We start from the raw sequence: 15,638 nt of genomic DNA, 5'->3' as shown, positions 1-15,638 counted from the left end.
CGCTGCAGACTTTGTTTGGTGCAACTATAGTGAGATTAAAATCACATCATGACACAAATTTATTAAATATTTTTCATAGGTTTCTTATATTTTAAAACATAACATGACAAACTAAGGGGCGCGCTTCTTCTGAATTCCTGTTTTATTTTTTATAATAACTATAATAAGTTTATTTTTTATAAAATATACGCTGGATCAAAGTTAATATTATAGTTTTGCACATTGCGTTTTCAGAACGATTTGTTATATAGATGGTCAAGCAAATCTTGTCAGTAGAAAAAGGCGCGAAATTCAAATTTTCTATGAGACGCTATCCCTTCGCGCCAACATTTTTCAAATTTGCCGCCTTTTTCTACTGACAAGATCTGCTTGACCAAGTATAACTTGATTATTGATTAAATATTTATTTTATTTATAATAAAGCAGAAAGTGTAGATTAAGCCTAATGCGTGGAACAAGCGTGTAGAGCGTTTGCGCTAAGCACTTTACTTTGTCTATGCTTCATTCCTTTTCCGCCCGGCATTGACGAGGGACGCAGTCGTACCGTGCGCCATTGTGGTTATACCAAGAGAGAAATTAAGGTAGTTTGCGTTAAACTACAAGAAAATGTCTCTACCGCGAGTTTTCTTGGATGTGGCTGCCGACGGCAGTTCAATGGGACGTATTGTTATTGAAGTAAGTTAAATATATTTTTCCGGCCGGCGTGACCGGCCACGCTTTTTCTGGAAGCCGTTTAGCTTACAGCTTAGTGTCAATTTATAAAACTATGTAACATGTCTTATGTTGTCTTGATAATTAATGAGATCTATTCATGAAAACTTTGAAAGCAGTCTAAAACTTGCATGATTGTATTAGTTATTTTTTTACCTACCTACTTATCACTCCATAATAGGTATGTAGTCATCATAATTAATTCCTTGTCGACCATTACCTCTATCGTGTGAAGGTCATATATACCACTTTTGTTAGATGCCTTCTAAGTCGAGATTTCTTTTAAGGCCATTTCGATAGGTAGGATGTTCGTTATTACAGAGTAATATTGAGAATGATGCGGCATTTTTGTTAGGAAAATTTTGGCTTCGTTAGTGTTTACGTGAATATTTTTAAAACTGCATTTTACATTATAACTGAATTATAAATTTTGTGTTTGAATTGTTTCAGTTGAGGACAGATGTCACCCCGAAGACTTGTGAAAACTTCCGTGCCCTTTGCACCGGCGAGAAGGGCTTCGGTTACAAGGGCTCCACCTTCCACCGCGTCATCCCCAACTTCATGTTGCAAGGAGGCGATTTTACTAACCACAATGGCACTGGTGGAAAATCCATCTACGGTGAAAAATTCGCTGATGAAAACTTCGTCCTGAAGCACACCGGACCTGGTGTCATGTCCATGGCCAATGCTGGCCCTAACACTAATGGATCCCAATTTTTCATCACCACCGTGAAGACTTCCTGGTTGGACGGCAGACACGTCGTCTTTGGAAACGTGGTTGAGGGCATGGATGTTGTCAAGCAAGTTGAAGCCTTGGGCTCCCAGTCCGGCAAGCCCTCCAAGAAGGTCACCATCTCCGACTGTGGACAACTGTCCTAACTCGACTCCTCAGACAATTATGTATTAAAATTTAATATGATATCTTAAGTTTTAACATAATGTCCTCCCAAATATAAAACCTTCCCAGTCATAAAGAGAAATATGAAATAAAGTTAACTAATGGGTCATTCCAATTACGTTAAGAATTTATAGCTGTGTTTAGGTCGCGACGACTTTATTTCTGTGCATTGTCTATTCATAATAAATTAACTTATACATAAAAACTTGTTTTCTTTCATTATACCCACAGGCATACGAGACTGGTTACTTATTGTTTGCCAACAGACCGAAATTTGATATCTCCTTTCTATTCTCGCAATACATGCTCTTTGTAACTAGTCTTTGTTTTACGTACCTATAGTTACGTTCATCTATCACCTTTTTTCATATAGCAAAAACAAAATGTATACATTTTTATGACCTAATTGTACCTGTTAATATTGTCAGACTCGATAACTTAGATATGGTATACCTAGCTTCTATCATCGCGTTGCGTCACTCTTCAACACTGAACGTACAGCATATAAACAATTCTTATCTCGCCTCAGCCTCTAGTAAAATATTCCACTGCAAGGGCGTGGCTCTACACCTACGACTGCATAATATATGTATGACAACACCACGTGGCCATCAGTAGGTATAATAAACGCATCGGAATGAAGTTTGTAATAGAACTGGATGCTAATCCAACCTGCCAACAACATCGGCGGGTCAACAGCCTATTTTCAGCTGGATACTGCAGTACTGAAAATAGCTATCACGAGTATCACGGCATTTGACACTTCCAACTAACAGATTTTTCGTTACGTTGCGAGTTCCAAACCGGAATCAATGTAGCAATGTAGGTATTTTTGCAAAATGGACTAAAAAAACGGTTAGGTAATAACAGATAGCGTCTTTATCAAGGCCAAGGCTGTATATCATATCCATTTTCTGTAAGCGGATATCTTCCTTTACTTGCGTGTGATCAACATTGCCCCACGATTAAATTTAGGCACCGTGATTTTATTTTGTTTGAATTATGGCCATGGTTAAAACTTAAGTAGTAGTACAGTTAGCAGCAGAAGTTGGTAAGCGGGCGAGGTGTTTAAAATTACCTTGACACGCTCTTATTCTCTTAACAATAAAGTCGCGTCAAGATTATTTTGAACACTTCGCCCGCTTAGCAACTTCTGCTGCTGACTGTACACAAAGGATGTGCTGTGCCTATGGTCTGCTGGGCATCTCACTGGCCTGATGCTTTTTCATCAGAGGATTCAAGCAGCTCCTTGTAAGTAGGTATATATAATATTATAGTATGTGGCTAAGTACTAGAAAACTAATAAGGTGCCATTCAACGGCCAATTACGAGTACCTAATATAATATGACTAGGTAAACATGGTGACTGACATGGTGCTTCCTTTTGCGTGGTGATACAGAATAGGAACATACACCATATGTTTATCAAAGAGGCTTATTCAGAAAAGTAGAAAAAGAGACCTATTCACCAAATAATTTAATATGCCTGCAGCCTGCTAAATTTTTGACATAAGCACCGTATTGTCCTTAATCCCTCCCTAGGGCGGTAAAGTAGCACCATAACTATGTACCTACTGTAAATGTATAAATTAAATACTATACTATATACTTATCTATTCACCAATTATAATTTCAATATAAATGTGTAAAGTAAGCGAGTGCGACGCACTCATATTAAAATGAAATTGGCAATGAAATTTTCCTAATTTCGGGATGTAGGTAGGCTGAGTAAATAATGCTACAAATTCTCGCAAGTAGTAATTTAATTTCTTCTAACTACTTAGTTGATTTATTGCTACATGTAAACTGGCAATAACCAAGAGCGACTTCATTAGTTCGTTACGTACATACCTAAGTACAGTCAGGTGCAGAGAGAGTTACTTTACCCCCTTGCAAACAAGTTTCTGTGCAGGAGGGTTCAGTTATCTCTGCAGCTTACTATACTTAAGTTTGTTGGCCATTGCCGTTAACATTTTGTTTTGATAAATACCTAACTTGACGATACTGCATTTGAATAGGTAGTCTAATGGTTCTAAATAGCTTAGGAATGTTCTATTAACCCTTTAACCGCCAGAGTCTGATATATAAGACATTACATATCCAGCTCATTTCGCCACAGTCTGATAAATAAGACAAAGATCTGATTTGGTTTTTACAGCACATTTATAACTCCCGTAACTATGCCAACCTTACTTTGCGTGGTACAATTACTGCCGGTGGCGACACGAGCACGCTCGCTCTAAAATTCCTGGCGGTTAAAAGGTTAATACATATATATAGATTGTAACGTTCAAAATATTTCGGATAGGCGCATTTATTGCACATTTTGCTAGTAAGTATTATCTGACAAAACTATAGAAGAAAAGCATGATTTCAATGACTCAACATTGACCGTCCTGGCCGCGTAGCCAAGATGCCGATCGCTTACGCTCCGTAGCGATCGAAACGCAACTGTCACTGTCGCACTAATATGGAAGTGTGATAGAGAGACATAATGGTTTTCGTTGTCGAAGCGATAGCGATTGTAACCTTGGCTAGGCCGGCTGGTGAAATTGAACATTCCTCTTTTGGGATAAACCGCCCTTGTTAATAGTAGGTATTTACCTACCGTTTAAATATCGCCCGTATAGTATTTACACACTGCATAGGTATGTACCATCTCGTTTTCCTTAATATTATGTCCTAAAGCAGGTACGAGTACCCGAAGAGAATAGTATCCAGAACAATCACATGCTTAATACTTACTGTAGGGATGAATTTAGGTTAGCTATAATACTATAATATTATATAATAATTAAGTTAGGGCTTAGCCGTTCCTTGTGTTTCTAACTATATTTATCTGGAAAACCTGCTGCACTGTTAAAAATTATGTAATTTTACATGCAAAAAAATTACATAATCCTGTAAAATTCCTGAAAAATCTGGGAAATTTACGGAAAAATATGACATTTTACGTAATTCTCGTAAATTTTTAATTTTTTCGGTAAAATCAATAATTTTTATGTAGTTTTACATAAAATTTATGTAATAATCACTAAGCCATGAATATTTACATAAAATCTGTAAAATTACATGGAATGTTCGGGATAAATACATTTTGGTATGTATTTTTTACGATTGAAGAGGGAATTTTACTTAGAAATCTCGCAATATTACCTATTTTCGTGAAAAATACATTTTTATGTAAATTGACTTACGTCTTATGTAATATTCCGTAAGATATCAGTAAAATTACAAAAAAACATTATGAAATTTCCCAACATTTCTTTAATTTTACATATATTCTGTTCAATTTACTGTTTAAATGGTCTTTTTACATAACATATATGTAATAATCACTAAGAGATGGAAGTTTACATAAAATCTGTAAAATTACATGGAATGTTTGGGACAAATACTTTTTTTTATGTGTTTTTAACAATTAAAAAGAGAATTTTACATAAACATCTCGTAATTTTACCATTTTTTTTTCAAATTACATATTTGTGTAAATTTACTTACGTGTAATGTAATATTCGGAATAATGTCAGGAAAATTACAAACAATAATATAAAATTTCCAAAAAATTCTTTAATTTTACATATTTTCTGTAAATTTACTGTTTAAATGTGTCGCTTTACATAATAAATATATAATAATCACTAAGAGATAGAAGTTTACATAAAATCTGTAAAATTACATGGAATGTTTGGGACAAATACATTTTTTTATGTGTTTATATCAATTAAAATGGGTATTTTACATAAAAATCTCATAATTTTACCTAATTTTGTGAAAATTACATTTTTGTGTAAAGTTACTCACGTCTTATGTAAAATTCCAAAAAATGTCATTAAAATCACAAAAAACATTATGAAGTTTCCCAACATTTCTTCATTTTACATATATATTCTGTAGAAATTACTGTTTAAATGGTATTTTTACATAATAAATATGTAATAATTACTAAGAGATGAACGTTTACATAAAATCTGTAAAATTACATGGAACTTTTGGGACAAATACTTTTTTAATGTGTTTTTAACAATTAAATCGGGAATTTGACATAAAAATCTCGTAATTTTACCATTTTTTATTGAGAACACATTTTTATTACAATTTACTTACTTCTTATGTAATATTCCGAAAAATATCAGAAAAATTACAAAAAACATAATGAAATTTCCCAACATTTTTTTAATTTTACAAATTTTCTGTAAACTTCCTGTTCAAATGGGTCTTTTTACACGATACATATGTAATAGTCACTAAGAAATGCCCGTTTACATAAATATCTGTAATACTACAATTGATTTTTAACAATTGGAACGGGTATTTTACATAAAAATCTCGCAAATTTATTATTTCTTTTGAAAAATACATTTTTATGTAAATTTACTTAAGTCTTATGTAATATTCCGAAACATGTCAGTAATATTACAAACAATATAATGAAATTTACCAATATCTTCTTAATGGTATACCTACATATTTTCTGTAAATTTACTGGTAAAATAAATAAATAATATATAGGACAATTTTACACAAATTAACCTAGTCCCACAGTAAGCTCAATAAGGATTGTGTTGTGGGCACTTTAGGTATAAATGTATAATCGATACATTCTTGAATACATAGGCAACATCCATAACTCCTAATGAACAAATATATTACGTGATAATAGACACACAAATAAATGCTCTGACCAAGATGCAAACCCGGGACGTCCTGCTTTATAGGCAGGGTCACTATCAACTAATAGGCTAAGGAGGCCGTGAATATGTTTTTTTTTTACATATTCAATATGTATTGTATAGTAATCACTAAGACAATGGACTTTTACATAAAATCTGTAAAATTACATGGAATGTCAGGGACAAAAATAATTTTATTATATACGTATTTTTCTATATTATATAAAGCTGCAATACGACTGACTGATGACACAATTGTTCTCCCAGAAGGAGGTTCGTGGTGTGTTAGACTTTGACAGTTTCATATAGAGGGCGGTCTCGTGATCTCCAGAAAATTCCGACTTTTGGTCTACCGCTTCCGGTCAGAAAAATGTTGGACGGGCCGGCCAAACGGTCAGACCTAGGTGGTGCTCGACCAAATGTCATAGAGGGACCCTGGCAGTTTTTAACGCGGCGCTGAGCTTCGAAACCCAGCGCTGCCGTGTCACGCGCATCTCATGTAACTTTAAAAGTCGAGTTTCGAGATAATTACGTTTAAAGTTTTAAAGATTCAAATGCTGTTATCGTTGACGGTTCGTCGTAATTTTTTTATTTTATCTAATCTACATGTAGGAAATATGGTCACAGACTGGGCCCTTTAATTTATGTTTCGCATAATTGAATAGTTTTCATTTTATTCGAATTAAATGTTTCCGCATGATCAACTCTTCCATACTATAGTGGTCACACGAAGTCATGTAAGTCAAGTTACATGACATTTGCGTGATCAGACGTGACACGTATTACTATAGGAATATTGTTGTCGTATAAATCAAGCGCTCGGCCAGTCATGCCTAACTAACTTAAGAAACGATGTTGATATTTTGGTTGTGTCAGTCATACAACTTAAGTTAACTGAGTTGTGCCTGACGCCATCGGCAAAAAAATGAAGTTACATGAGTTAGCCATATGCTTTTCTCAGTAAATAATGAAGATTTTCAAAATTTTCTTATAGAAGATATATATTTAATGGTTTTTAAGACGATTTAGACTGGTTATTCGTAACTCATGTAACTCGAGTTAACGGAGTTAGGCGTGACACGGCAGAGCGAAGGTCGAAGGCCGAGCTCCGCGTAGGGCCGAAGGCCCGGAGCGTCCTTTTCGATTTCCCAAACACGCGAGGCCGAAGGCCGAGCTGCAGGAATGAAGTGCTCGCAAGCGGATCTTTTTGTCCTAGCAAAAGTACAACTTTATTTCTTTTTCCCTTTGGAAAACAAACTACTACACAATTACAACAGCAACAACAACATTACCAACAACAACACATCAACAACAGCACCAACAGCAAACAACACGCGTACCGCGGGGAACTTTACATAAAAGTGTCGTGATTTTACCTACTTTCGTGAATTTTTTTTTATGTAAATTTACTTATCTATTATGTAATATTCAGAAAAATGCCAGTAAAATTAAAAACAATACAATAAAATTTTCCAATATTTCTTTAATTTTCTGCAAATTTACTATTTCAATGTGTGTCTTTACATTACATTTTTATTTATTTTATTTCAAACAAGTTAAACAGCATAAAAGTAAAAATACCAAACTACTACTTAACTAACTTAGCGCCACTTGCACCGTCCCACTAATCCGAGGTTAACCGGTTAAACCGTTAATCCAGTGTCAAATTGTACTGGTAACCAAGGTAACTCCAGATTTAACCGGTTAACCCCGGGTTAGTGGAATGGTGCAAGGGGCCCTTAGGGTGGTATTCCACCTGTCAAATTTGCATTCAATTTCTTTGTCCAATGTCAGTGCATCTCACTCTCTCATTATTAAGTGTGAGTGATAACAATAAATAAGTACCTACTGTGTGTTTATAACTTTTTTTTATTATTTTGTAAGTGTTTTTATATTTTACTTTTATATTCATATTATAATTAACCTAACTTAAGAAGAAAAATAAATAAAGAGAATAAGTACTAAAAAGTACGGAACCCTCGGTGGGCGAGTCCCACTCGCACTTGTCCGGTTTTTTTCACATTTATGAATTCCTAGCTCTTGCCCGCGAGTTCGTCTGGTAACATACGAGTACCCATTAAGGGTGACTCACGTTAGACCGGGCCGTGCCCGGGCCGGAGCTTCCGGCGCATCGTTTTCTATGGAATGCATCACGTGTTCGCCTGTCATGTCATAGAAACGTACCTAAGCGCCGGAAGCTCCGGCCCAGATGCGGCCCGGTCTAACGTGAGCGTGAGTTATCCTTTACCTACATACATATAATAGAACACAAACTACTTAATGCCTAATGGTAACATTCCATTTCTAACCGCAGCTGCATTACTGTCAATTTTACTATGGAAATTGACAATGACAGCGACGCGTTCAGTACCGGTAGTGCAGCTGCGGTTAGAAATGGAATGTTACCATAAAGCTGCTAACAGTGCTAACACATTACCGCACCGCACCAAGGACATTGTCAAGGTTGTTGTCAAGGTCTTACTTATGGGTGCGTCGCAATGACCTTGGTGCGGTGCGGTAATGTGTCCAATGATATGTTTGTCCAATGTCATGGCATCTCACTCTCTCTCTCAAGCAAAATGTGAGACAAAACACACATTGGACAAAGAAACAGAAACTGGACAGGTGGAATACCCTAATACAATTCCGTGAACAAGTTTTAACCTGCTGAGAATGCCGCCCGTGCGGTCGAAATTAAGAAGGTACTTAGGTACTTACTTAGTAAGTAGGTACAGTCACCTGCAATAATATGTTACTCTTCAAAGGCCGCAAAAATATCTGACACGACCTTATCTGTAGAGCCATAAGAGCGTGTCACATATTATTGCGGCCTTCGAAGAGTAACATATTATTGCAGGTGACTGTACTTACCTAATTAATTTTAGGCAAAATCGGTTTGTGCTCACACCACATCGTTACTACTAATACCTACTTAAAGATAAATAGATTCATTAATATTATGTAAAGATAGAAATACTTAGTTACTTAATACGAAATCTACATACATATCTAGGTAGGTACCTATTTATTTGGGTTCGTCTTTGACGTCTCTAAAAATAAATATGTCAAATATTCATATCAGACATAGGCATTTTTGAGAAAATTTTACAAGAATAGAATAACTTACAAAAAATGTATGTGGTTTGACAGTTTTTATGTCAAAGCGAGGTAAAGTCGCTAATTCGCCACCACCACCTGGCGGGATAAAAAGTTAGTTTTCCTCCCAATTAATTTTTAAGTAAATATGGGATAGGGTAAAATGCCCCAATTAGAAAAAAGGTAATCGATCATGACGTCTCTTTTTATTAAAAAATTAAGTCACAGCAAATATGTTACAAAAAATTATTAACTACATGTAATTAAAAACTACATAAAGCTACAACTAACTACAATATAAACTAAAATTATAAATAAAAACCTGGCTCCAGCTCTGTGCCTTTGGGCAGGGTGCCAAGAAGGCTGGCGGCATTGCCGCGCTGTCCAATTGTATATTTCCACAGTTTTGTCTTTTCTGGTTCCACTAGGTACGGCCAGGGTTCAGCATCAGCTCAGCTCTATGTATACTAATACCTTCTCCCGAATGTAACAAACACTTTTCTCAAAACCACATCAAAATCGGTTCAGCTAAACGCGAGATAATCGCGGACAAATACACCGTGTAACATGAGGAAACCGAAATATTTTAAACCGAATAATTTTAACTGCGTATTCCTGATCATATTTAGAGACAAAAATGTCCTATAAACTTTTTTGAAATTCGCCTAGTTTCAGAGATAATATTAATTAAAAAAAAACAAGTTTTTATTGTTACACAGTGTAAAAGACCTTTTTGATGGTGATGTTGCTGCTATGGGACGTAGTCTAAAATATCCTTCTTGATAGATATCAAAAAGTGACAAGTAACGCTTTGCAAAAAGTAGGTTTTACGAAAAAAAATGTAAAAATCAATTTTAAGTGAAAAGTTTACCAATCAACATCAAATAACATTTATTTTTATGTACATGTACATTCAAGAAATTGAAAAAACAAAACAACAACAAAAATTTTTTTTTGGTGAAGTATACCTAAACTCATCTTACATTTTTTCTTTCTTTTGACCTCAGAAATGCGTGGTTAAAGCTATTCGGTTTCCTCATATTACACCGTGTATACTTACAAACATTCCGTGTAGTTTTGGACATATTATAAAAGTTATTCAACGATTAATGCAGGTGGCTGGTAATAGGGCACTTTACCCTATGATAATAAATCTTCCTCGCGCTATCCCAGCTTTTTGCCACAGCTCATGGGAGCCTGGGAACTGCTTGGCAACTAATCCCGGGAATTGGCGTAGGCACTAGTTTTTACAGAAGCGACTGCCATCTGACCTTCTAACCCAGAGGGGAAACTAGGAAACTTGTTGGAACTAGTCCGGTTTCCTCACCATGTTTGCCTCTTCACCGAAAAGCGATTGGTAAATATCAAATGATACCTATTTCGTACATAAATTCTTTTCAACTTTACCGTATGATAAGCTACAAAAAAAATTAGAAAACTAAGGGATTCAGATAGGTCATTCATTGGCTCCAGGGAACCCCTTAATGTGAATTACAGCATCAAAGTTGGAAGCAACAAAACTTACGATGTTATTTATAGGTACCAATGTCAGCAATTATTGGTAAAATTGTGTACCTAATTATTAATTTCGAAAAATAAACTATAAATCTTCAAATATGAATTCATATCCGTTAGCACTCGCGGATTGGACGAATTTTGTGCGGCACTGGCTCACACCCAATCACGGATCAATATTATAACGCGCGCCAATGGCGCGCGAGCTACATGGATCACGCGATCGCTAGTCAGGCGCACCCCCCCCCCCCCCCCCCCCCCGCCACGAACCTGTAGCTGCGCAGTTCATGAGTTCACATCAAAATGGCGCTCGCTCACTCGCTGTGCGTAGAACGTAGTACTTGTGTAAACGTGTAAATAAATTGGAGATAGCATACAAGAAAACAGGTAAATATAAGTATTAGATATACCTTTACTTTCTTGCATCGAATATCTAGTGAAATCTGCATTAGACCTCAAAACGTTATGTACTTCCAGAAAGGGTTCGCGGTTCAACTTTTTTCTAACGGTTTCCTCGGCGTCCTTTACAAAGTCCAGTTGATATCGTGTCCTGTCCACGTCCAGGGTGGACCTGATCTACAAAATCTTGGAGCAGCCGCTTTCGTCGTATGCCATTAAAAAAATGTAAGTATTTATTAGCTAAGTACATCTAAATTTAAAACGATATTAGTACATGCTTGATTGTGTAGGTTAATTAAATAGTCACCAACACTAATAAATTGTGTTATTCTTTTACAGTAAAACATGCCCGTTATTAAAATTTGGTCAGTAGACCAAACAATCAAGAAAGCTGTTCCAATAATGGACCCAACTTTAAAAAATATCATTGAAAAAGGTGAGTAAATCTAAATTAATTTGACTTTTCGTAATGAAATATTTTTTGTGTAATTGTAGAATGTAGTGTATTGTAGAATAGACTATAATTGGATACCTACTGTTAAGCATTAATGTGCTGACTCAAACCACATTTATTTTGCAGTATGATGTCAATTTAAAAATTTGACGCTTGAAGTTGACAAGATAGAGCTGATGCTGAACCCTGGCTGTACCTAGTGGAACTCAGGTTTGGTGCAACATAGGCCCACGCTATTTTGATCATCCGTCACATAGAGGGAGAGCAATACCCAAGATATAATTCATAATCCATTTTCTTCCAGATGAGGTACCATCCTAAATATAGTAGTTCCATTTACTAATCTTATTAACTTTTTCTTTTCCAGGAACCATTAACCAGGGTTCAAGTTGCAGAGCTATCCGAAATAGCTGCGCCTAACATTGTATTTTTAGGTGAGACTTAATTATTATTACAATGATAAAATGCCTTACCTGCGAAGCATAACACTGTATGTTTCATATAATTTATAATTAATCATAATATAATCTATATGAAACATACAGTGTTAAAACGTAAATGTATTGAATAAACCTGTGGCCCTAGTGAAAAAGGGTACAAGTGTCGCGCAGCTTAGTTGTAAAAGGGGCATGGAACTTACACCCTTTTAAAACTGCGCTGCCCGAGACTTGTACCCTTACTCACTAGTAGTGCCACTTAACGTAATACGATAAATTATCTTATTTGAGGAGGAAGTATTAAATTTGGGGGCCTATTATATTACCTGTTTTAACCATTATGTTTTTTGTCCACAGATAATGAAAATATAATTATATTACTTGCTGGTAGAAAAAACGATTGTTAGCGAAACTGAGATTCTGCCTACGTCGTTACAACTATTGATGGCGGCTTACTGCAACTTGAATATGGAATATCCAGTGGACTGTCAAAACACATTAGAATTTATACAAAGGTATATTTTTAAAATAAATCCTAAAGAAGGAAGTCATAAGTAATAGTTTTTGATTTTTAAAAAGCGTTTTTCAATTAAAAGACATGTCAAGATCGCTTAACTTCTTGCAAGTTCTTTCTAATGCTAAAAAAACTAACTATAATTAATGTCAGTAACAAACATTTTCAGACAATTCGTTACTTGAAATGGTATAGGTTTCACGCATTAGATTCACATAGGCCTTATTAACCGAAACTTTTATAAGACTAATTCATAAGAAGTACTTATGTACATAAGATATAATTTATAGTGTCGTATATGTCTTCTACTTTTTGTACTCTGTCACAGAATAAATAATAATAATATGCACGTAGACGTGTATATACGCGTGTGCTCTATAATTTTAGTGTGTGAAAATCAATAAATTTATTTCTTTGTAATTTTGTTTTTTATTAAATAACCTCCAAACTGTAAATTGCTTGTTGTTTGTATATTATGACTGATAAAATTAGTTCGTTTTACATGTTATTAGGCGATATTTCCTAAAGAATTCAATACAAATTTTGTACATTTACATGCTATCGATAATTCTCAGGATTTTGCTATTAGCAAGTTGGTATTTTTTTTTTCTTATGTACTTTAATAAATGCAGTCTGCAGACAGGCTGCATTAATTAAAATACATAAGAAAAAAAACTAACGAATGGTTAATAACTAAATCCGGAGAATTACCGTAAATGTACAGAATTTGTATTGAATTTTACAGAAAAATATCCCCTAATAACATGAAATATTACCTAATTTTACAGGTAATAATACACAAACAACAAGTAATTTTACCTTGCCCATATTTAAAATCACAGTTTTCTTATGTAAAAATACATAAATTGTATCAGTAATATTACCGAATAAAATGGAAAAATACTTAAAAATCATTAAAAATACATAAAGTTTGTGGTAAAATCACATACGCAAACTGTAATAAAACACGATAATTTTGTAATATTACTGAATAAAAAGTAAATATACTTAAAAAAACATTAATAATAATTAAAGTTTGTGTAATTTTACAGACGAAATCTGTAACAAAATACATAATAATTCGGTAATATTCCCGAATAAAAAGGAAAAATACTTAAAAAAATCATTAATAATACATGTACTTTGTGTAAATTCACATACGAAATCTGTAATAAAACACATATTACTTCTGTGATATTACCAAATACAATGTAAATATACATAAAGTATCATTAATAATACAAAAACTTAATGTATTTTTACATACGAAATCTGTAACAAAACACATAATAATTGTGTAATGTTACCGAATAAAAAGTAAAAATACTAAAAAAACATTAATAATACATTAAGTTGGTGTAATTTTACACATGAAATCTGTAACAAAATACATAATAATTCGGTAATATTACTGAATAAAATGTAATCATACATAAAAATCATTACTAATACACAAACTTTATGTATTTATACATACGAAATTTGTAACAAAACATACAATTACCCTGTAATATTACCGAAAAAAATGTAAAAGTACGTTAGTGAAATTTTACGGATATGTAAAATTACATAAATGAGATTTTACAGATTATGTAAAATTACATAAGTGAGATTTTTACATATCTGACAGTATGATTATGTAAAATTACATAAATGTAATTTTACATAACCGTCAATTTGTTTGATTATGTAAAATTACATAAATGTAAAATTACATAATAATGAAATCAGGTCGATATGTAAAATTACATACGCCTTGTAAAATTACATAATTATGTAAAAATACAGAAAAGTTAGGGCAACGAAAGTTGCCCTAAAATTATGTAAAATTCCCTGAATATTTTTAACAGTGTGGTAATGATATTATATATTATGAATAATCAAGTAAGTAGGTATACTTCCTCGTATTATTATTATTATACTTACATGAAAAGTTGGCATTATTAGAAATTGATTAAGTTAACTAGGTACACCTAATATTGGTTCCTTTTAAATTCGTAGCACTATGTACAAGCGAATTAACGATGTCATTTTCAAGATTAATAAACTTAACTACAAATAAGTACCTACTACTCGTACAATCTGCTGGCTAGCCAATCGTGTCAGTGCCTAATGTCTAACAATAAATTAGCGATATAGAGCTTGGAAAAAGCCTCAATGTAGGTAGGTTAAGTCTGTTATATTATATCAAAAACATACCTAAGATATTAGGTACTGGACTTGATTGTGTAACTTAGATCTCATATTTAAATTGTAACTGGTTCCCCGCGACACAGGCATAGCCTAGTGCGGAGACCCCTGACATATTCTGTTATGTGTTCTTTTGATAATAAACTTATTCTTATTCTTAGAGTAAGACTAAGAAAAGTCTGCAGCGATTTTGATAGTCCACGCCACGGAAGAATGAATGAGCGCGCGTGGTCCACGCAGTGCAAGAGTGTTATTTATACGCCATAATTTCATAGAAGTTTGAAGTTTAAAAGAACACTTGCACTGCGTGGGCTATCAAAATCTCTGCAGCCTTTACTCTTATGTATTTATATACTTTTACGTAGGATTAAGTAAATATTATTTTATTTCTGTGAAAAAGGCACCACTTAGAAATAGAGTAAAGTAAATCTGTGAGCTAGGTCCGCCTAGCTCACTCTGAAGAATGTCAAAAACAAAAGAAAAACATTGCCTACTATTGTTCTTCTTCCTGACAAGTGTCACGTCAATCAATGGGTGCTCGACATGATTTTTTTGCGGTACATAACTGTGTTTAATTTAACTATGTTGAATTTGGGACCGACTAACGTTTTATTTTACCTTAAACTTTTACATAATTGTGTGTGCTTGAGAAATAAATAGAAACCTATAAGAAAGCTGTGATATTTAATAATTCACATCGTCGTGCACCTTCACTTCTATATATTTAGTAGGTACAAACTATAGGAATAAG

At 34.1% G+C, this 15,638-nt stretch overlaps 1 protein-coding gene and 1 long non-coding RNA gene across 3 annotated transcripts; both read left to right on the top strand.

The window, feature by feature from the left end:
• Window positions 1-500: 500 nt before the first annotated feature.
• On the top strand, window positions 501-1,814 carry LOC134664563 (peptidyl-prolyl cis-trans isomerase-like). The gene is made up of 2 exons (XM_063521275.1): window positions 501-675; window positions 1,162-1,814. Exons 1-2 carry the CDS (start codon window positions 607-609, stop codon window positions 1,588-1,590), a joined length of 498 nt encoding a protein of 165 aa, XP_063377345.1. The 5' UTR covers window positions 501-606; the 3' UTR covers window positions 1,591-1,814.
• Window positions 1,815-11,159: 9,345 nt separating this feature from the next.
• On the top strand, window positions 11,160-13,117 carry LOC134664827 (uncharacterized). Of its 2 annotated transcripts, XR_010098295.1 has the most exons (5): window positions 11,160-11,280; window positions 11,371-11,517; window positions 11,632-11,728; window positions 11,873-12,180; window positions 12,541-13,117. It is a non-coding gene; the product is annotated as an uncharacterized LOC134664827 (long non-coding RNA). The 2 variants fall into 2 exon arrangements; XR_010098294.1 differs by having other exon boundaries at window positions 11,632-12,180.
• The last annotated feature ends 2,521 nt before the right edge of the window (window positions 13,118-15,638 follow it).

The sequence above is a fragment of the Cydia fagiglandana genome, chromosome 5, assembly GCF_963556715.1.
Source record: "Cydia fagiglandana chromosome 5, ilCydFagi1.1, whole genome shotgun sequence".
Classification (NCBI taxonomy): domain Eukaryota; kingdom Metazoa; phylum Arthropoda; class Insecta; order Lepidoptera; family Tortricidae; genus Cydia; species Cydia fagiglandana.
Note: the sequence above shows the minus strand (reverse complement) of the source record. Positions and strands in the feature narration are given on the sequence as shown.